General features: G+C 39.9%; 1 protein-coding gene and 1 pseudogene across 3 annotated transcripts in view; one reads left to right on the top strand and one right to left on the bottom strand.

The window, feature by feature from the left end:
- Window positions 1-23,266, top strand: part of NPHP1 (nephrocystin 1) — a 90,444-nt gene that overhangs the window by 12,094 nt on the left and 55,084 nt on the right. For 2 of the 3 annotated variants that reach the window (XM_012495732.2, XM_003277711.3), the window contains exons 3-5: window positions 12,670-12,730; window positions 13,812-13,936; window positions 22,345-22,537. In XM_012495732.2, coding sequence (XP_012351186.2) covers window positions 12,670-12,730; window positions 13,812-13,936; window positions 22,345-22,537 — 379 coding nt within the window. The remainder of the gene's footprint in view (window positions 1-12,669; window positions 12,731-13,811; window positions 13,937-22,344; window positions 22,538-23,266) is intronic. The other variant, XM_003277712.3, reaches the window with a different exon arrangement.
- On the bottom strand, window positions 7,222-8,226 carry LOC100596478 (annotated as a pseudogene).

The raw sequence follows: 23,266 nt of genomic DNA, 5'->3' as shown, positions 1-23,266 counted from the left end.
TTTGAGTGAGTTTCTTAATCCTGAGTTCTAGTTTGATTGCACTGTGGTCTGAGAGACAGTTTGTTATAATTTCTGTTCTTTTACATTTGCTGAGGAGAACTTTACTTCCAACTATGTGGTCAATTTTGGAATAAGTGCAGTGTGGTGCTGAGAAGAATGTATATTCTGTTGATTTGGGGTGGAGAGTTCTGTAGATGTCTATTAGGTCCACTTGGTGCAGAGCTGAGTTCAATTCCTAGATATCCTTGTTAACTTTCTGTCTCGTTGATCTGTCAAATGTTGACAGTGGGGTGTTAAAGTCTCCCATTATTATTGTGTGGGAGTCTAAGTCTCTTTCTAGGTCTCTAGGGACTTGCTTTGTGAATCTAGGTGCTCTTGTACTGGGTGCATATATATTTAGTATAGTTAGCTCTTCTTGTTGAATTGATCCCTTTACCATTATGTTATGGCCTTCTTTGTCTCTTTTGATCTTTGTTGGTTTAAAGTCTGTTTTATCAGAGACTAGGATTGCAACCCCTGCCTTTTTTTGTTTTCCATTTGCTTGGTAGATCTTCCTCCATCCCTTTATTTTGAGCCTATGTGTGTCTCTGTACATGAGATGGGTTTCCTGAATACAGCACACTGATGGGTCTTGACTCTTCATCCAATTTGCCAGTCTGTGTCTTTTAATTGGGGCATTTAGCCCATTTACATTTAAAGTTAATATCGTTATGTGTGAATTTGATCCTGTCATTATGATGTTAGCTGGTTATTTTGCTCATTAGTTGATGCAGTTTCTTCCTAGCCTCATTTGTCTTTACAATTTGGCATGTTTTTGCAGTGGCTGGTACTGGTTGTTCCTTTCCATGTTTAGTGCTTCCTTCAGGAGCTCTTTTAGGGCAGGCCTGGTGGTGACAAAATCTCTCAACATCTGCTTGTCTTTAAAGGATTTTATTTCTCTTTCACTTATGAAGCTTAGTTTGGCTGGATATGAAATTCTGGGTTGAAAATTCTTTTCTTTAAGAATGTTGAATATTGGTTTCCTCTCTCTTCTGGCTTGTAGAGTTTCTGCCGAGAGATCAGCTATTAGTCTGATGGGCTTCCCTTTGTGGGTAACCCGGCCTTTCTCTCTGGCCGCCCTTAACATTTTTTCCTTCACTTCAACTTCGGTGAATCTCACAATTATGTGTCTTGGAGTTGCTCTTCTCGAGGAGTATCTTTGTGGCATTTTCTGTATTTCCTGAATTTGAATGTTGGCCTGCCTTGCTAGATTGGGGAAGTTCTCCTGGATAATATCCTGCAGAGTGTTTTCCAACTTGGTTCCATTCTCCCCGTCACTTTCAGGTACACCAATCAGATGTAGATTTGGTCTTTTCACATAGTCCCATATTTCTTGGAGGCTTTGTTTGTTTCTTTTTATTGTTTTTTCTCTAACCTTGTCTACTCACTTCATTTCATTCGTTTGATCTTCTATCACTGATACCCTTTCTTCCAGTTGATTGAATCAGCTACTGAAGATTGTGCCTTCGTCACATAGTTCTCATGCCATGGTTTTCAGCTCCATCAGGTCCTTTAAGGACTTCTCTGCATTGGTTATTCTAGTTATCCATTCTTCTAATCTTTTTTCAAGGTTTTTAACTTCTTTGTCATGGGTTCAAACTTCCTCCTTTAGCTCGGAGAAGTTTGATCGTCTGAAGCCTTCTTCTCTCAACTCGTGAAAGTCATTCTCTGCCCAGCTTTGTTCCATTGCTGTTGAGGAGTTGCAATCCTTTGGAGAAGGAGAGGCGCTCTGATTTTTAGAATTTTCAGTTTTCCCACTCTGTTTTTTCCCCATCTTTGTGGTTTTATCTACCTTTGGTCTTTGATGATCCTGACGTACAGATGGGGTTTTGGTGTGGATGTCCTTTCTGTTTGTTAGTTTTCCTTCTAACAGTCAGGACCCTCAGCTGCAGGTCTGTTGGAGATTGCCGGAGTTCCACTCCCAGACCCTGTTTGCCTGGGTATCAGCAGTGGAGGCTGCAGAACAGCGAATGTTGGTGAACAGCAAATGTTGCTGCCTGATCATTCCTCTAGAAGTTTTGTCTCAGAGGAGTACCCGGCTGTGTGAGGTGTCAGTCTGCCCCTACTGGGGGGTGCCTCCCAGTTAGGCTACTCAGGGGTCAGGGACCCACTTGAGGAGGCAGTCTGTCCGTTCTCAGATCTCAAGCTGGGTTCTGGGAGAACCACTACTGTCTTCCAAGCTGTCAGACAGGGACAGTTAAGTCTGCAGAGGTTTCTGCTGCCTTTTGTTTGGCTATGCCCTGCCCCCAGAGGTGGAATCTAAAGAGGCAGGCCTCCTTGAGTGCGGTGGGCTCCACCTGGTTCGAGCTTCCAGGCCGCTTTGTTTAGCTACTCAAGCCTCGGCAATGGCGGGCACCCCTCTCCCAGCCTCACTGCCGCCTTGCAGTTTGATCTCAGACTGCTGTGCTAGCAATTAGCAAGGCTTCGTGGGCGTAGGACCCTCCAAGCCAGGTGCGGGATATAATCTCCTGGTGTGCCGTTTGCTAAGACCATTGGAAAAGTGCAGTATTAGGGTGGGAGTGACCTGATTTGCCAGGTGCTGTCTGTCACCCCTTTCCTTGGCTAGGAAAGGGAATTCCCTGGCACCTTGCGCTTCCTGGGTGAGGCAATGCCTCACCCTGCTTCAGCTCACGCTCGATGTGCTGCACCCACTGTCCTGCACCCACTGTCCGACAATCCCCAGTGAGATGAACCCAGTACCTCAGTTGGAAATGCAGAAATCATTTGTCTTCTGTGTCACTCTGGGAGCTGTAGACTGGGGTTGTTCCTATTCGGCCATCTTGGAACCACCCCAAGTGTTCCTTTTTCTCTGCAATTTTGCCAACATCTGTTTTTTTGACTTTTTAATAATCACTATTCTGACGGGCATGAGATGCTACTTCACTGTGATTTTGATTTGCATTTCTCTAATGATCAGTGATGTTGAACTTTTTTTCGTGTTTCTTGGCTGAATGTGTGTCTTTTGAGAAGTGACACTTCATGTCCTTTGCTTAACTTGTTAATGGGGTTGTTTTTTTCTTATAAATTTGCTTATTTTTAGACTCTGGATATTAGACCTTCATCAGATGGATAGATTGCAAACATTTTCCCCCATTCTGTAGGCTGTCTGTTCACTCTGATGATAGTTTCTTTTGCTGTGCAAAAGTTCTTTAGTTTGATGAGATCCTATCTGTCAATTTTTGCTTTTGTTTGTATTGCTTTTGGCTTTTTGTTGTCATGAAATATTTGCCTGTGCCTATGTCCTGAATGCTATTGCTTGGATTTTCTTCTAGAGTTTTTATAGTTTTGGGTTTTACATTTAAGTCTTTAATCCATCTTGAATTAATTTTTGTATGTGGTGTATGGAAGGGGTTCTAGTTTCAATTTTCTGCATATAGCTAGCCAGCTCTTCCAGCATCATTTATTAAATAGGGGGCCCTTTCCCCTTGCCTGTTTTTGTCAGGTTTGTCAAAGATCAGATGGTTGTAGATGTGCAAGTCTTATTTCTGAGTTATCTATTCTGTTCCATTGGCCTGTGTGTCTGTTCTTGTACCAGTACCATGCTGTTTTAGTTACTGTAGCCTTGTAATATAGTTTGAAGTTAGGTGGTGTGATGCCTCCAGCTTTGTTCTTTTTGCTTAAGGTTGTATTGGCTATTTGGGCTCTTCTTTTGTTCCATATAAATTTTAAAATAGTTGTTTCTAATTCTGTGAGGAATGTCAATGGAAGTTTAATGGGAATAGCATTGAATCTGTACATTATTTGGGGCAGTATGTCCATTTTCATGATATGATTCTTCCTATCCACAAGCATGGAATTTTTCTCCATTTTTTTGTGTCATCTCTGATTTCTGGAGCAGTGTTTGTAGTTATCCTTGAGAAGGTCCCCCTCACTTTCTTTGTTAGCTGCATTCCTAGGTATTTTATTCTTTTCGTAGCAGTTGACAATGTGAGTTCAGGATTTAGCTCTCTGCTTGCCTGTTGTTGGTATATAGGAATGCTAGCAATATTTGCACGTTGATTTTGTATCCTGAGACTTTACTGAGGTTGCTTATCAGCTTAAGTTGTTTTTGGGCCAAGACAATGGGTTTTCTAGATATAGGATCATGTCATCTGCAAACAGGGATAATTTGAGTTCCTCTCTTCCTATTTGAATACTCTTTATTTCTTTCTCTTGCCTAACTTCCCAGGCCAGAACTTCCAACACTGCATTGCATAGGAGTGATGAGGGAGGGCATCCTTGTCTTGTGCCTGTTTTCAAAGGGAATGCTTCAAGCATTTGCCCATTCAGTATGATATTATTTGTCGGTTTGTCATATATGGCTCTGATTATTTTGAGGTATGTTCCTTCAATATCTAGTTTATTGAAAGTTTTTAACGTGAAAGGATGTTGAATTTTATTGAAAGCCTTTTCTGCATTTATTGAGATAATCATATTTTTTTTGTCTTAAGTTCTGTTTATGTGATGAATCACATTTATTGATTTGTATATGTTGAACCAAACTTTCATCCTGGGGATGAAGCCAACTTGATCATGGTAGATAAGCTTTTTGATGTGCTGCTGGATTCGGTTTGCCAGTATTTTGTTGTGGATTTTTGTATCGATGATCACAAAGGATATTGGCTTTAAGTTTTCTGTTTTTGCTGTATCTCTGCCAGGTTTTGGTATCGGGAGGATGCTGGATACAATGAGTTAGGGAGGAGTCCCTCCTTTTCAATTGTTTGGAATAATTTCAGTAGAAATGGTTTCCACTCTTCTTTGTACCTCTGGTAGAATTCAGCTGTGAATTCATCTGGTCTGGGGAGTTTTTTGGTTGGTAAGCTATTTATTACTGCCTCAATTTTAGAACTCATTATTGATCTGTTCAAGGATTCCGTTTCTTCCTGGTTCAGTCTTGGGAGGGTGTATGTGTCCAAGAACTCATCCATTTCTTCTAGATTTTCTAGTTTATGTGCACAGAGGTGTTTATAGTATTCTCTGCTGATTGTTTGTATTTCTGTGGGGTCAGTGGCAATATCCCCCTTATAATTTCTGATTGTGTTTATTTGATTCTTCTCTCTTTTCTTTATTAGTCTAGCTAGTGGTGTATCTAGTTTATTACTTTTTTTCAGAAAACCAGCTCCTGAATTTGTTCTTTGTAGGGTTTTTCGTGTCTCTATCTCCTTCAGTTCAGCTCTGATCTTGGTTATTTCTTGTCTTCTGCTAGCTTTAGGGTTTGTTTGCTCTTGGTTCTCTAGTTCTTTTAGTTGAGATGTTAGGTTGTTAACTTGAGATCTTTCTAGGTTTTTGATGTGGGCATTTAGTGATATAAATTTTCCTCTTAACACTGCTTTAGCTGCATTTCAGAGATTTTGGTATGTTGTCTCTTTGTTCTCATTAGTTTCAAAGAACTTCTTGATTTCTGCCTTAATTTCATTATTTACCCAAGTCATTCAGGGACAGGTTGTTATTTTCCATGTAGTTGTGTGATTTTGAGTGAATTTCTTTCTTTCTTTCTTTCTTTTTTTTTAAATGTGTCTATCAGAATGACTTTGTTTCAGTACAGTGAGCCCCACCAGGCAGTGTGGTTTGTGCGAGGCTGTGTGAGGGACAGGCTTGGGCTAAGCGAAGGGAGGTGAGTTGTTAAGTGCACTGCAGTCTGCAGAGTGCTACATCACTTTCACACACACCTGCTGCTTTGGCTCATACCTGGCAGGGGCCTTTGGTCATAGGACGGCATGGGGGCATGGGGGAGACTACTGCATGGGGTCTGGGATTGGGGTGGGTCATGATGTCACAGGTGAGGGTGCCAGTGAAGACAGGCTGGCCCCAGCTTTGCACAACCTGGGCTAAAGTCCTTTGGACCACTGCTAGGAGTCAGCCCTGGCTCCATTAGCTCCTGGTACTCTTGTCTGGCCCTCTCCCTCCTTAACCAAGCAGGTCCAAGGTCAAGAATGGCCCAAGATCAGCCAAGAGGGAGCCATCCTACCTCTACAGCTTAGTTGCCTGGTCAGCTACAGTGGCAAAAGGCAACATGGTTAATTGCAGCTTTCTCCAGTACTAAGGACACTGGCTCTCCAACACCCCTTCCTTGCTTAGGGGCCTCTGCCAAAGAAAAATTCTACCTCCTGTTTCAGAAAATCTAACCAGCAACCAGCCTGTTGATTCTACGGCAGTGAGCAAGAGGAAGAGGGAGAAAGAGGCTGGTGGGAGTGTCTTTGAGTATAGCTTCCAATTTCAAATGGTCCTGCAACCTGTGGATGCTGTCAGCTCACCATCAGCAGGGAGAGGCGGAGCCCTGGAGGCTAGGCTAAGCTTAGGTGCTATAAACATTAGTGTGGCAGGGCAGGAGGCAGTGAGCTCCCTGTCTCCATCCGCTTACTGAACAAACACTTCAATAAATAAAACTGTTTGAAGATGGCATTGCAACAAGAACGGATGGAAAGCAAGGACCTGGAATCAGCAGGCACCTTAAACTGTCCCAAGGCCCCTGGAAGGGGAATGGCCTGGGAACATTATCTCTGCAGCCATTCAGGGGGAGGAATACTCCTGCCCTCCTCCAGTGGCTGGTGTGGTCCTGTTCCCTGGTGAATATGAGGGCGTCCTGTTCCCTGGTGAATATGAGGGCCTCCTGCTCTCTCCTGACTTTCCAGTCTCTGTATTAGCTCTTGGGATGCTTTTCCAGCCTCCCAAACCAAAATGGCAACAAAACCAGACAGAGCTCAACCCCAGCCCCAGTCCTCAGTGCCCAGTCAGGGGGCATTGATAGCGGAGTGACCAGCAAGGGGAGGCAGCAGCTGCCTGGGGCCTCAGGGCACCCTGGTGGGTGGGAGTGAGGGTGGGGCCAGTCCAGCCTAGGATGGGCAGCAGCAAGATCTCCCAGGGGGTGGCTTATCTCCCTCTGTCTCTCTGTGGAGTAAACGGAGTCCCCTGCAGCCAGTCAGAGGCCCACCTGAGGAGGGAGTGCAGCCTCTGCCAGTGCTCTTCCCTGTCAGGAGCCAGTTAGTGGTCACCCCCAGGCCTCAGGCCATCACCATCGCAGGTAGTTCATCATCCTTTCTGGGCCTGGGGTCCCTGGGCCACACGGCTCTTGCATGTGCTCACACACTTGTATCCACACATGCACTCACACACACAGGCAATTCCTCACAAACACTCCGACTCAAGAAAGTGAGTTTTAAAGTGGAGTTAACTTCAGAGAGAGGTGAAGATGATATCCCAGCATTAGAAGGTTTTCCTGTGGATAGATCAGGCACCATCTTCCTCATACTCCTTGGAGACCCACGTCTTCTTAAAGGTGTCCAGGGAGGCAAGGATAGAGCCCCCAATCCACGTGGAATACAGTCTCTCCTGAGGTGCAGATATCCTGATCTTCACTTCACTCAGTAGCCTGTCACCAAAACCTTTGAACAAGGTAGAGCCTCCCAAGAGGATGAGGTTGGAGAAAAGCGTGAGCTGCAGGTCCGTGTCTGACTTCTGGATGGCGAACACCAGGACCTTGTGGATGCCTTCACTCTCCTCCCTGATCAAGTCTGGCCTGAAGAGCAGCTCAGGGGCCCGGAATTGGGAAGGACCAATCTCAATGGTGCTGCCATCAGGCAAGTAGTACTGAGCCTTCTCTGTCTCTAGTGTCTCTTCCTTCTGGGAGTTTATGGATAGGTAGGAGGGTCTTTCTTTTATGGCCTTGACAATCTCAAACTCGGAGGATGAGTGGAAATCGTAGCCCCCCTTATGCAGGTAGAGGCGCAGGAAGTGAGAGATGTCCCGGCCTGTGATGTCAATGCACGTGATGGAGTGGGGCATGGCAAAGCCCTCATAGATGGGCACAGCATGGGTGATGCCATCCCCAGAATCCAACGCCACCCCCATGGTCCTGCCTGTGGCATAAAGGCTGAGCACAGCTTACCTGGAGATGAAAATAGCAGGCACATTGAAGCTCTTGAAGAAAACGTCAGCAGCTTGTTCCTGGTGTCTTTGTGGGTTTAAAGGTGCCTCAGTGAGGAGCGCAAGATGCTCCTCTGAGAAAGTCTGCAGCTGGTCCTTAGAATAGACATATTGCCAGATGTGTTCCATGTCATTCCAGTCCTTGCCAATGCCATGCTCCATGAGATAGCTGATCGAGAGCAGCCCTTGGTGCTCCTTGGCTTTAGAGCCAATGAAGATGTCACCTTCAAGGGCTCCTGCCATGATACGAATGTGCATGGGTAGGCCCATGTAGTTTGGAAAGCAGTATTTGGGGATCTGATCACCAGCAAAACCAGCTTTAATCACACCAGATCCATGTCGATCACAACAGGCTGGTTGGTGATTACATCGTAGGACTCCACGGCAGAGGAATCTCTCCTGGGGAAGGAACTACCAGTCAGGTGTGCCGCTAGTGCCATTGTAAATTTCTTAATCTTGAGTTCTAATTTGATTGCATTTTGGTCTGTTATAATTTCAATTCTTTTTAATTTGCTGAGGAATATTTTATTTCTGATTATGTGATCAATTTTAGAGTAAGTGCCATATGGTGATGAGTAGAATGCATATTTTGTTGTTTTTGGGTGGAGAGTTCTGTAGATATGTATCAGGTCCACTTGATCCAGAGCTGAGTTCAGGTCCTGAATATCTTTGTCAATTTTCTATGTGGATGACCTGCCTAATATTGTCAGTGGGGTATTAAAGTCTCCCACTATTATTGTATGGGAGTCCAAGTCACTTTGAAAATCATAAGAACTTGCTGTATGAATCTGGGTTGTCGAGACCAGCTCGGTCATGGAGACCCTAACCCAGCGGCGCTAGAGGAATTAAAGACACACACACAGAAATATAGTGTGTGGAGTGGGAAATCAGGGGTCTCACAGCTTTCAGAGCTGAGAGCCTTGAACAGAGATTTACCCACATATTTATTGACAGCAAGCCAGTGATAAGCATTGTTTCTATGGATTATAAATTTACTAAAAGTATTCCTTACGGGAAATAAAGGGATGGGCCGAAATAAAGGGGTAGGTCTGGCTAGTTATCTGCAACAGGAAGATGTCTTTAAGGCACAGATCGCTCATGCTATTGTTTGTGGTTCAGGAACGTCTTTAAGCAGTTTTCCGCTCTGGGTGGGCCAGGTGTTCCTTGCCCTCATTCTGGTAAACCCACAACCTTCACCATGGGCATCATGGCCATCATGAGCATGTCACAGTGCTGCAGAGATTTTGTTTATGGCCAGTTTTGGGGCCAGTTTATGGCCAGATTTGGGGGTCTCTTCCCAACATGGGTGCTCTTTTTTTGGGTGCATATATATTTAGGATAGTTAGCTCTTCTTGTTGAATTGAACCCTTTACCATTGTGTAATGCCCATCTTTGTCTTTTTTTATCTTTGTTGGTTTAAAGTCTGTTTTGTCAGAAGCTAGAATTGCAACCCCTGCTTTTTTCTGTTTTCCATTTGCTTGGTAAATTTTCCTCCATCCCTTTATTTTGAACCTATGTGTGTCTTTGCAAATGAGATGGATCTCTTGAAGACAGCCTACTGATGGGTCTTGGCTCTTTATCCAGCTTGCCATTCTGTGTCTTTTTAATTGGGGCATTTAACCCACTTACATTTAAGGTTAGTATTGTTTTGTGTGAATTGGATCCTATCATCATTATGCTAGCTGGTTATTTTGCAGATTTGTTTATGTGGTTGCTTCATAGTGTCACTGGTCTATGTACTTCAGTGTGTTTTTATAGTGGGTGGTATCAATTTCTCCTTTCCATATTTAGTCCTTCCTTCAGGAGCTCTTGCAAGGCAGGCCTGGTGGTGATAAATTCCCTAAGCATTTGCTTGGTCTGAAAAGGATCTTATTTCTCCTTCACATATGAAGCTTAGTTTGGCCAGATATGAAATTCTGGGTTGGAAATTTATTTTCTTTAAGAATGATGAATATTGGCCCCCAATCTCTGGTGGCTTGTAGGGTTTGGGTTTCCACTGAGAGGTGTGCTGTTAGTCTGATGAGCTTCCTTTTGTAGGTGACCTGGCCTTTCTCTCTGGCTGCCTTTAACTTGTTTTTTTTCATTTTGACCTTGAAGAATCTGATGATTATGTGTGTTGGGGTTGATCTTCTCATGGAGTACCTTACTGGGGTTCTCTGGATTTCCTGAATTTGAATTTTGGCTTTTCTTGCTAGGTTGGGGGAGGTCTTCTGTATGATATTCTAAAGTATGTTTTTCAATGTGGTTCCATTTTTCCTGTCTTTTTTAGGTACCCCAGTCAGTCATAGGTTTGGTCTCTATACATAATCCCATATTTCTCTAAGGTTTTGTTCATTCATTTTCATTCTTTTTTCCCTACTCTTACCTGCTTGAATTAATTCAGAAAGATAATCTTCAAGCTCTGAGATTCTTTCCTCTGCCTTGTCTATTCTGCTATTGATACTTGTGATTGCATTATAAAGTTCTTGTGTTTTTAAGCTCCATCAGGTCAGTTATGTTCCTCTCTTAATTGCCTGTTCTGGCTATCAGCTCCTGTATTGGTTTATCATGATTCTTAGCTTCTTTGCAGTGGGTTTCAACATGTTCCTTTAACTCAACAAAGTTTTTTATTGCCCACTTTCTGAAGCCTCCTTCTGTAAGTTCAGCCATCTCAGCATCATCCCACTTCTGTGCCCCTGCTGAAGTGGTATTGTGGTCATTTGGAGCAGAAGAGGCACTCTGGCTTTTGAGTTTTCAGCGTTTTGTGTTGATTCTTTCTCATCTTTGTGGGCTTATTTGCCTTTGATCTTTGAGGTTGCTGACCTTTAAATAGGATTTTTGTTGGGTTTTTATTGTTGATATTGTTGTTTTCTGTTTGTTTTTCTTTTAACAGTCAGGACACTCTACTGTAGTGTTGCTGTGGTTTGCTGTACTCTCGACCCTAATTGCCTCAGTTTTTCCCATACCTGGAAGTATCACCAGTGAAGGCTGCAAAACAGCAAATATGGCAGCCAGCTCCTTCCTCTGGAAGCTCTGTCCCAGGAGAGTACTGATTTGTTGCCAGCCCAAATGCACTTTGTAGGAGGTGGCTGGAAACCCCTTTTGGGAGGTCTCACCCAGTCAGGTGGAATGGGATTATAGACCCACTTAAAGAAGCAGTCTGGCTGCTTTTTGGTAGAGCACATATGATGCATTAGGAAGGGACTCTTTCTTGTCTGGACCATTTGTATTTTCCAAAGCCAGCAGGCTAGAATGGCTAAGTCTACTGAACCCCAGAGATAGCAGCCACCCCTGCCCCGGTAACTCGGAACTGCCTCAGAAATATTCCAGACTGCTTTGGTTGGCTGGCTGGAATTCCAAGCCAGTGGGTCTTAACTTGTGAGTTGCCATGGAAGTAGGGGCCATGGAAGTGGGGCCCACAGAACAATGCTGCTTGGCTCCCTGGATTCAGCTCCCTTTCTAGGGATATATACAGATGGATATCCCCCCCTTGCTGGGGATCCTGGGGCCAAGAGTATGTAAAATTCCGGGGTCACTGTATGTGCCCGAGCAGCTGCTCTGCCGAGACACCACACAGTTCTGTGTATTGGACCCAAGGCCCTGGTGGCATGAACTCAGGAGATCTCCTGATCTGTGGGTTGCAGAGATCCGTGGGAGAAGCATGGTTTTCTGGGCAGGGTTGCACGGTCACTCACCGCTTCTCTTGGTTGGGGATGGGATTTCCTTTGGCTCCATGCCACTCCCAGGTTGGCTGTTGTTCCCCTTGTTCCCTGGCTTTTGTACATTCTCATGGGTCAAGTTGTTTGCCCTGTCAGTCCCAATGTGAGAACCTGGATATTTCAGTTTAAAGTGCTGAATTCACTTGCCCTTCTTCATTCCTCTCAGTGAGTGCCACAGACCACAGCTGCTTCTAATCGGCCATCTTGGATCAACATTGTTATTCCCTTTTTCACTGCTTATTTCATTTCACTCACATCTATAAGCAAAAAAAAAAAAAAAAGACTCAAACAGCATAAAAAAGTGACTTTTGTAGGTTATTGTTTGGTAAAGCATTTGAATTAAAAAAAATCTCATCATGAGCTATAGCTCATATTTGGTCATTTTTTGTACTTCTCATTTGGGTATCTAAGACTTAATGCTGAATTGAGGCATCTATGGAATAAATAAAACTCTGGACCTGTCTGGACAAGCCAAGCTCAAAGCAGGAGTGTGCTGTGGTGGGAATAGGCCAACTGTGGAATCCTAAACTGCCTTCATATTGTTACTGTATCATTGAGCAGCTATATGGACTTGGACACTTTTTAGAACTTCTGTTTCTTTAAGTGGAGTGAGGGTTGTTATGAGGCTTAAATGAGGTAATGCTTGTAAACTGCTTAACATGGTTGGCACAATAAACTTTAGGTACTATTATCAGTTTTGTCTCTGAGGCTCGTTCTTAGGTTTATGGAGTTGTAGAGCTGGAGAAGCATTTTAAAGTCCAGCGTTTTTCCTTATTTTAGAGAGAGGAAACTGATGCCCAGAGACACTGAAGGTTTCTGAGGCTTGGTTATCATGTCTCTGTGTTTTACAGCTTGGTTATGAGGATCATCTGAGCTAATAGGTGGAAAAGCATTTATATGTCAGTTTTTTAGCATTGTTCATACAGTGGCTAATTGCCTTGCCTGCTCAATGACTGAATGATTTTATAAAATAGCTTTCTGGTTCTGACAATAGAAAAATCAATATATTTTCTTTTTTTTTTAAATTTAGATGTATCCAGTTAAAGCAGGCAATAGATGAAAATAAAAATGCTCTTCAAAAATTAAGCAAAGTAAGTATTGAGGTTAATCACATTATTAAAACGTCTCTTCCTATACAAGTATTTTTATTAAGTGGGAGTTAATTCAAGTTGGTAAGTTCCTGGGTTTACATTAGTGATATAGTCTAACTGCAGCCAGTGCTGGCTTGCCGAACAGGCTTGCTAAGTCTGTGCTTGGGAGCAAAGTAAAACCCAGGGCTCCAACTACCAAAAAATGTTCAGCTTTGATGAACTCACCTGCTATTAAGGATTCAGACAATCCTGGAGGGACTATTTTTAGTTTTGCATTTTGTGAGTTCTTTGTTTTACAGTTTAGATTATTTTTATTTTAATTTCTTTGTGGGGAAATAATGCATAATCTGGCCCTGAGGGTAAGTGGTAAAGAAGCTTCTTGTATCAAATGGCAGCTCTGATATCAATGTCTCTGCAGAAATAGGAGGAACAGGAATTTAACCTTGACAATCCCTTCAGGATTTTTTTTTTTTTTTTTTCACATGAGCCTTGGCTACAGCTAGATGTCCAGGTCCAGAGACTCACGGAGTCTTTAAAGTGGAAGGCACCTGAAAGTCAGCTCTCCAGCTGTATATTACTCCCCTTTACTGCATCTGAGATATGTGGTCACTGAAGAGCTCATCCAAATTTCTCCAGTGACACAAAACTTTTCAACTTAGACTGTTTGAAAACCTACTTATTCCTGTTTCACAGGTGAGGAAATTGAAGCTCTCATTGGTGAAGCAGCCATGCCTCTTCTGTCAATAAGTGGCAAAACTTGGGATTGGTGCCTGTCTTATTGACCTTAAAGCCGATCTTCTGTCAGAACATATCTCTTACTGACTATGGAAGGTCTATAATACTTAGCAAGAAAATAAAACAAAAACCTAAAACAAGTGGTATAATTTTATTTTTTCGTTTGGTTTGGATTCCAACACAATCACCTGTTTCTTTTAAATCTAATTTATTTCCCTAAGATAGGCGTAATGTCACACTGATATTTACTTTGTTATATAGCACTTACTGGAATTTTTTGTTGTTCTTTTGAAATTAGGAAGCTGAAATTAATTTTTTAGTGAAATAGACCTATATTCTCTCATAGGCTGATGAATCTGCACCTGTTGCAAACTACAATCAGAGAAAAGAAGAGGAACATATTCTTTTGGACAAGCTTACCCAACAACTGCAGGGCCTTGCTGTAACAATAAGTAGAGAAAATATAACTGAGTATGCTTCCTTTCTACCTTTCTTTTTTCTTTTTTTAAGATATATACCAATAGCGTTAATGTTTAACTCAAAGACATATAGCAGTATAGATATAAACAAATGACACTAACAATAGAATCAGTCAACATTTATTTATTGTGTATAATAGAAAGTGTTAGATCCCATGAGAGATGGAAAGAAGTGTAAGTCATAGTCTCTGCCCTCAGGCAATTTATAATTTAGTTGAGGAAACAAAACAGAGATCTGAAAAGCTAAATGAACAAATGTTAGAAAATAAAGATGATATATTTAATGTCAATGTTGATGTGTAAAAGGGAAATGATTTGGAATGTCTACTTGCATTATTCTCCCTTTCATAAACATTCTTTAAAAATTTGAAGCAAAGACTGAGTGTGGTGGCTCATACCTGTAATCCCAGCATTTTGGAAGGCTGAGGCAAGAGGATCACTTGAGGCCAGGAGTTCAAGACCAGCCTGGGCAATATAGTGGACCCCATCTCTACAAAACCCCCAAATTAGTCAGGCTTGGTGGCACGTACCTATAGTCCCAGCTACTTGGGAGGCTGAGGCAAGGAGGATTGCTTGAGCCCAGAAGTTCCAGGCTGCAGTGAGCTATAATCACCTCAGTGCACTCTAGCCTGGGCAACGGAGTGAGACACTGTCTCTATTAAAAAAAAAAAAAAAAATTGAAGCAGGGACATGCATTGTTTTTCTGCCAGAGTGTATGTTAGTAATAGCTTCTGAAAGTTGTAAAGAAGACTTACATATACAAGTTGAGTATTCCTTATCTGAAATGCTTGAGATCAGAAGTATCTTCAGTTTTGGATTGTTTTGGATTTTGGAATACTTGCATTGTACTTACTCGTTGAGCATCCCTAATCTGGAAATCTACATTTTGAAAGACTCCAATGAGCATTTCCTTTGACTGTTATTTTGACGCTCCAAAAGTTTCAGATTTAGGAGTATTTTGGATTTTGGATTTTCTGATTAGGGATACCCAACCTGTATGAACAAACCCAATTTGTGGGAAGCAAAAGAAAAAAATCAGTTATTCAGACTATTTCAGTGTTGTTCTCCAACCTTTATACCATATCCTAGGAAAAATTGCTGAAGGTGGTAGATGCAAGGATCTAGAATTTCCACTGATTCTTAGTACTGAGAATGGCAGAGTAGTTGGTATTGGACTTACCTTCCCACCATAAATGACTATAAAGTCTGGACAAAATATACAAAGCATCTGTTTGAAGCCATTGAGCATCTACCAAGCAGGGTTGATATTCTTGATATGGGGAGACACATGAAGCGAATCCTACGTTCACCTAGGCTTTTTCCCTGGGAATAATTTATGAGCTGTGGTGGAGGAAGGTAGATTCCAAGCAGGGAATAGTAGTCTTACTCGACTGAGGAGACAGAGATCACACTTTGGAGCTGCCCAGTTACTGAGAGTTGTGGAGCAAGGTGCCAAAGAGAGAAGGGAGCTGCAGAGAAACAACTCCAGCAATCTGAAAGATCTCCTGGGCTGTATAGGGCATGATGCCTGCAAGGCCTGGCAGAAAGTACCTGCTGGGAGACTGAGAGCTTAATGGATTCTGGAAATCATATAGTCCTGGAAAAACACTGGAGTTTGTACCTAGTTCTAGTAAAGAGACTTGGGAAATGTTTCAGGCATTTAGTAGAGGACACAGAAGGCCCAGGCCCTAGGAGTAAAGAAAACACCCTGAGAGTAACAACCATGATCTAGGAATAAAGACAAAGCTGAAGTAGGTCTTCTCTAAAAGAGCCTAAAAGCAGACCTTATCAGGAGCAAGATAATTTAACTGTGTAACATTAAAATAATTTAAAATTTCTTAGAGGAATATAACATAATCCAAAGTCTGTAAGTGCATCGTGTAATGTGTCCATCACAGCAACCAGTATAAAAAAAATTAGAAATGCAAAAAAGCAGGGGAAAATACATGATCAATAAGTGACAAGATGGTTAATAAAAACAGACCCAGATATGATCCAGATATAGAGCTAGCTGACAAGGACTTCTAAATAAAGTGATGAATACGGTAAAAAAAAAATAGAAGAAAAGATGAATGAAATGGGAAATGGGTGTATTTAATTCAAATATAGAAAAATCAAATGAACATTCTGTAACTAAAAAATATAATATTTGATAAAGTAATGCCTGAAAACTTCCAAAATCTGATTCAATGTATAGACTCAAAAATCTGGGAAATGTATTAAAATCAACAGAATAAATAATCAGTAGCTCAGAGATGTGAGAATTAGTAAATAACCATAAAACAACAATTTTTAATATGTTAAATAATTTATAGGAAAAGATTGATAAGATGAATAGAGTGAAATCTTAAGCAGAGAAATGGGAACTAATAAAGACCAAAATGAAAATTCTGGAACTAAAAAAATATAATATGTGAAATAAAATTGCTGAGTGGTTTAATAGAAGATTGGATACAACAGAAGAAGGGATCAGTGAACCCAAAGACAGCTTAAAAGTTTTTCAAATTGATACACAAAAATAAAAAAATGCAAAGAACAAAACAGAATGTAAGAGAGAGGTGGGACACTGTTAAAAGTTATAACAGATTTGTAATTGAAGTCTCAGAATAAGAGAGAGAATGAAGCACAAGAAATATTTAAAGAGATAGTGACTGAAAACATTTAAAAATTATGATCTAAGAGAGATACCAATCCACTGATCCAAGAATCTCAGGGAACCCCAAACAGAATCAATATAAAGAAACCCACACACAGATACATCAAACTACCGAAAACCAAAGATAAATAGGAAATCTTAAAAGCTGCCAAGAGAAAAAAGGAAACATGTAGAGACAAATGACAGAATTACAGTTGACATCTTATGAGAAAAAATACAGGTCAGAAGACAATGCAGTAACAGTAACATCTTGAAAACATTGAAAGAAGAAACCATCAACTCAGAATTCTGTATCCAGCAAAAGTATAAAAAATTAAAGTGAAATAAAGACATTTTCGGGCAAACAAAAGCTAAGAAAATTTGTCAACTGATCTGCAGTATAAGAAATGTTAAAGGAAGTTCTTGAGGCTAGCAGACAATGATCCCACATTGAAATTTGGATCTTCAAAAAGGATTGAAGAAGATGGGTATGTGAGTACATATAAAAGCCTATTTTTTTCTTTTCTACATGCCTTTAAAAGACACTCGATTATATAAAGCAAAAGATATATGTGGGGATTTATAATATCCAGTCGATTCTCATTATTTGCAGTAGTTATGTTCTATAAAGTTGCCATGAACACTCGATTAGTACAGACTTAAGACTCCTGTGAGCCTCTGGTCACAATGTTTTTGTCAACTGAGTAACATACAACCTTGTGTTACTGTTTAAAGACACCTTATTTCATATATTTTGTTGATTCATTAACATTGAATTCACACCAACAGCACTATCACTCATTCATGAACAAGTCTTATCTAACACACTTATTTTCTCCAGAGGTACATTATAGCCTTCTTGTGCTTAGAAATACCACATGGCGCTATGTTTGGGAGCCATTTTAAACAACAAAATCACCAAAAAAATAAATAAATAAATAAATAAATTTTAAAAAAGCACAAAAATGCAAAAACTGTGGCACTCAATAGACTGCAAAAAAGGGACACTTTCCTGTATGAGAACTGAAAAAAAAGGCAGGTGTCACCATGTTCAACTTCAGTTGGGAATGTGTATGCCAGACAACTCAAATTTTTTGCTGCTTTGTGTATGTCCACAAATGACCACAAAAGCACTGTGAGTATTATTAATTAGGAGGTTACAAATAAAGTTTAGTGAGCCAATGAATTCATAAATACAGAATCCGCATGTTACAAGGACTGACTATATGTAGAAGGAAAATGTGACAATAGCACAGCATAGCACAAAGACTAGCAGGTAAATGGAATTATATTATTTATCTTAAAGTTATTTTATCTTTGGTGAAGTGTGATATTTAAATTAGACTATGATAAGTTAGGGATGCATATTGTAATACCTAAAACAATCACTAACAAAATAATACAAAGAAGTGTAGCTTGTAAAACAACACAATAAAATGGAATACTAAACGTGATTTGATTAACCCAAAAAAGGCAAGAAAGGAGAAATAAACAGATGAGACAAATAGAAACCAAATAGTAACGTGGTTTCAATGCAGCCATTTGGATAGTTACATTAAATGTAAATGGAGTAACACTCCAATTACAACAAAGATTGTCAGATTGAATTTTTTTAACCCAAATATATACTATTTAGAAGAGATACACTTTGGTATGCAGTTATAGAGAGAGTGAAAGTAAAGAACTGGAAAAAGGTATTCCATTTTCTACAACAAAGATATTATTTGTTCTATAACCAAAACAAAGGTGATATGGTTACAATAATATCAGATATTTAAGGCTAAAAGTAATTTACTACTTAAGAAAGGATATTTCGTAATGATAAAAGAAAGGGTCAATTCAGTAGGAAAAAAAAATCTTCCTAAATGAGTATGCATTTAATAACATGGGTTCAAATGTATAAAGCTAAAGTTGCCAGAACTAAAACAGAGCTAGATAATTCACAATCCTTGATCTAATTACATGTATTAGTCAAGCCTTTCTTAATGATAGGGATATGTTCTGAGAAATGAGTCATTAAGTGATTTCATCATTGTGCAAACATCATAGAATGTACTTGCACAAACCTAGAAGGTGTAGGTTACCATACCCTTGGGTTATATAGTTATAGTATAGCCTGTTGCTCCTAGGCTACAAACCTGTACAGCATGTTACTGTGCTGAATACTGTACGTAACTGTAACACAATGGTATAAGTATTTGTATATCTAAACATATCCAAAAATAGGAAATGTACAGTAAAAATATGGTATTATGTGTATGGGACTATCATTGTATATGTGGCCCATTGTTGACTGAAACGTTGTGCAGCACATGCCTATATATGTGTACAACACAGCACCCAAGTATGTATTATGTAAATACATATTCTTTTCAGTGCATCTGTAACATTAACCAAAATGAACCATATTGGACCATAAAGTAATTGTCACCAAATTTCAAAAGTTTGAAATTATGTAGAATATATATATATTTTCTCTGATGACTTGGAATGACATTAAAACCCAATGACAGAAAAATAATTAGAAATCACTGCATGTGGCCAGGTGTGGTGGCTCACGCCTGTGCTGAGGCGGGCGAATCACGAGGTCAAGAGATAGAGAACATCTGGCCAACATGGTGAAACCCCATCTCTACTAAAAATACAAAAATGAGCTGGGCATGGTGGCACGTGCCTGTAGTCCCAGCTACTCGGGAGTCGGAGGCAGGAGAATCGCTTGAACCCAGGAGGCGGAGATTGCAGTGAGCCAAGATCGTACCACTGCACTCCAGCCTGGTGACAGAATGAGACACCATCTAAAAAAAAAAAAAAAAAAAAGAAAGAAAAAAGAAATTACTACATGTTTGCAAATTGTCACACACGTCTATATAAACCGTGAGTCAAAGAAAATATAACAGTGACAATTAGAAAATATTTGGAATGATAATAAAATGACTGGGTTGCAACCAGCATAGTGCTTAGAGGGAAAATTTCCATCTTTTGTTTGTTTGTTTTGGAGACAGGGTCTCTGTTACCCAGACTGGAGTATAGTGGTGCAATCTTGGCTCACTGCACCGTCCACCTCCCAGGCTCTAGTGATCCTCTCCACCTCCACCTCCCTGAGTAGCTGAGACTACAGGCGTGTGCCACCATGCCTGGCTAATTTTTTAAATTTTTTGTAGAGGCAGGGTCTTACTATATTGCTCAGGCTGGTCTTGAACTCATGGGCTCATGCAGTCCTCCCACCTCAGCCTCCCAAAGTTCTGGGATTACAGGTGTGAGCCATCACACCTGGCCAGAAATTTATATCTTTAAATGTATAGTTTGAAAAAAAAGTTGAAAATCAATTACTAAAACATCCAACTTTAGGGGCCAGAAAAAGGACAACAAACCCAAGGAGAGCAGGAAGGAAATAATAAAAATAAAAGCAGAAAACAGTGAACAATAAACAGACATACAGTAGGCAATATCAACAAAGCCAAACTGGTTTTTGGAAAATTAATTAAATGGATAAACTGCTGGCATTACTGATCAAGAAAGGAGTGAGAGAAAAAAACAGAAATCAATACAGATTCTACAAGCATTAAAAAGATACTGTGAAGAGACTATGAACAACTTATGTGAATAAGTTTGAAATTTAGATAAAATCAGTTTCTTTAAAAAGAAAATGTACTAAAATTGACACAAGATGAATAGAAAATCTTAAAAGTTCTACTAAAATATCTACTAAAGAAGTTGAATCTGTAATTAAAAGCCTTTCCACAGATTAAACTCTCAGGTGGCTTTTCTGGTGAATTTATTGTAAACATTTAAGAAAGAAATAGTGCCAATATTACAAAATCATTCCAGAGAACAGACAAAGAAGAAACACTTTCAAATCATTTTATAAGCTTTCAATAACACTGATATCGAAACCTGACAAGAACACTAGAAGAAAATTGCAAGGCCCTCATGAACAGATGCACAAACTCAGTATAAAATATTAGCAAGTAAAATCTAGAGGCATTTCAAAAGGGTAATACATCATGACCAAGTGGAATTTGTTCCAGAATGTGAGGTTGGCTTAACATTAAAAAATCAATCATTGAAATTCACTACATTAATGAAGGGGAGAAACCGTATCAAGTTCACATTATTTTCGGCAACATTTTAGAATAATTGACCCATATAAAATATGTGCAAAATATCTCCTAAAGAAGGAAAGAGACACATTGAAAGTCAATATGACATTTTATGGATTTTTTAGTCTTGTGGTATAAAAATGGTTGTTACATCCCTGTTTATGTTTTAGATCATTGTGGTATAAGAGTGTCCTACCATTATTTTAAACAAAGTTAAGCTAATATTCCTTTTTATTCCAGAGAAAATCTTATATTTGACTAGTTTTATGGTTAATGATGTTCATTTGCATTAGTCTAAGTATTGTTTTCCCATTTTAAAGATAAGCTTCTCTCACGTAAGCTTTAGGAGGGCAAAGATCTTGGTTTTGTTCATTGTTATAGCCCAAGCACATAGTATCTGTCACACAGTAGGTACCCCCCAAAATTTAAACTTTGCTGAACGTTGAATGAATAAATAAAAGTCAGAAAGATTTAGTGATGTGCCCAAGCTAACGTTATTTTGGCATTTCTCTCTTCCTCACCTTCGGATTCACCTTTCTCTTCATCCCTACGCTGTTTTCTTAGTTCATAGTGTTGTCACTTCTCACTTTCAACAGCCACCCTCACCTTTAGCCCTTCTTCTAATCTGTTCCCCACATTATAGCTTTGTCTCCTTTCTAAAGTGGGAATCATATCATGTCCTTCCCCTACTCATTTTTAGGGATGACTTTAAAGGTAAAGTTCACCTGGGCTGCATTCTGCATACCTCTTTTCAGTCTCAACTCTCACTCATTTTCCTCAAGCCTTGCCCTACCATTCATGAGCTACTTGATGTTTCCTAATCTCAAATCTCCTTTCTCCTCTCCCTGCCCTTCCTTTCTACTCCCATTTTACCTGATTAATTCCATATCATTTCTCAAGACCTAATTATAGCCTTTTCTGACTCCCATTCATGCAACCTGGGTTAGGTGTCCCTCTTGTGTGATTGATTTCTTAGTATCCTGTGTACCTATTGCACTATTTTATAATTCTCCATTTTCTAGATTGTCTCATTGCAAGCTCCTTGAGGATGGGGAATCATGTCTGGTTTACCTTTGTGTCCACTGTGTATCTCTCTGACACGGAACTTGACCTACAGCATCAGTGTCATCATCATAATTGACTTTTATGGAAAGCTTGCTATGGGCAAGCACTGTTCTAAATACTTTGCAAGTAGTAACTCATCTTAATCCTCATAACAATCTTAGAAGGCAGGTTCTACTATTATCTCCACTTTACCAGTGAGAAATGAAGAGCTTAAAATAAGCCTACTCAAGGTCACCCAGCAAAGAGGGAATAGAGTCAGAATTTAAATTTAGCAGAGCCTATGCTCTAAGTACTTCATAATAATGCTTGAACAGCATTTTCTGAATGGATGAATCCAAGACTTGAATTTGGAGTCTCCTGGCCTCAAGTCCAGTAATGCTCTGCCATCTCACATACATGACTCAGCTCCCTCTCTGCCTCCGTCTCTCCAGGCACACCGTCTTAGCTAGATGGTAGAAACTGTTTGTTGTATTTTCCTGTATTTCTTTTATTTGCCAGCTCCAAATATGGGATATTCATGTATATATAGAAGTTACACTCATAGCTGGTCTGTTCTTGTATATTATTTCAAGTAGTCCTACTCAGAAACACTTTTTGTAGAGTTGGGGCACCTACTGAAGAAGAGGAAGAAAGTGAAAGTGAAGATAGTGAAGACAGTGGTGGGGAGGAAGAAGATGCAGAGGAGGAAGAGGAAGAGAAAGAGGAAAATGAATCTCACAAACAGTCAACCAGTGAAGAATACATCGCTATTGGAGATTTTACTGCTCAGCAAGTTGGAGATCTTACATTTAAGGTAGGTAGAATAAGACTGAAACCTAACCTAAGGGTCGATGTCCATACCTAACAGAATAAGAAAACTCTGCCTGTACACCTGTATTACAGATTCTTAAAATGAAGTTTTTTAACCATCTATTTAAATAAGTGATAATTACGATTTACAAGCAGTAGTGATATGAGATTTTGCTACTAAAGTTACCTCTTCTAAAGATTTTTGAAAGTAGCTTTAATGTTGAGAATTCCTAATTTAGGGGTAAAATTTCATAATTTGTTTTTGAATGTCATGTATAAATTCATTCAAGTGAGTTAGGCAATGTCCATAGGTGGAGGTAGAATGGAGCACTTCCTGCCATTTTGTAGTAGTCTTTCCTGTTAGCTTAGATGTGAGAGGGGCTTGCATCCATGCTTACTTGGCCTGGGAATAAATAAGTGGCAGGTGGGACAGAACAATAAAGTTGTGATTTTTAAAGTTGTGATTTGGAGCCTGTGTTTTCTGCTAGAGAAATGAGCCAAAGAAATTTAAGTGAATATATGAATTTTAGTTCTTATATTAAATTTCAAAGTTTAGTAACTGATTAATAATAAAATACATAAGAATATTCTGCAAATAATTATATGGTTTCATTTATAGATTTTTTTTCAAATTCTCCTGGAAAATGGCATCAATATTAGACAATAATGTATATTTTAATAAAGTGTTTGCTTTTGTAGTGTCCTCAGTGGTGGAAATGCTTTTGTCTTCAAA

This window comes from Nomascus leucogenys, chromosome 14 (assembly GCF_006542625.1).
Source record: "Nomascus leucogenys isolate Asia chromosome 14, Asia_NLE_v1, whole genome shotgun sequence".
In the NCBI taxonomy this organism is placed as follows: domain Eukaryota; kingdom Metazoa; phylum Chordata; class Mammalia; order Primates; family Hylobatidae; genus Nomascus; species Nomascus leucogenys.
The sequence above is the reverse complement of the archived record's forward strand: the minus strand, read 5'-3'. Positions and strand labels throughout refer to the sequence as shown.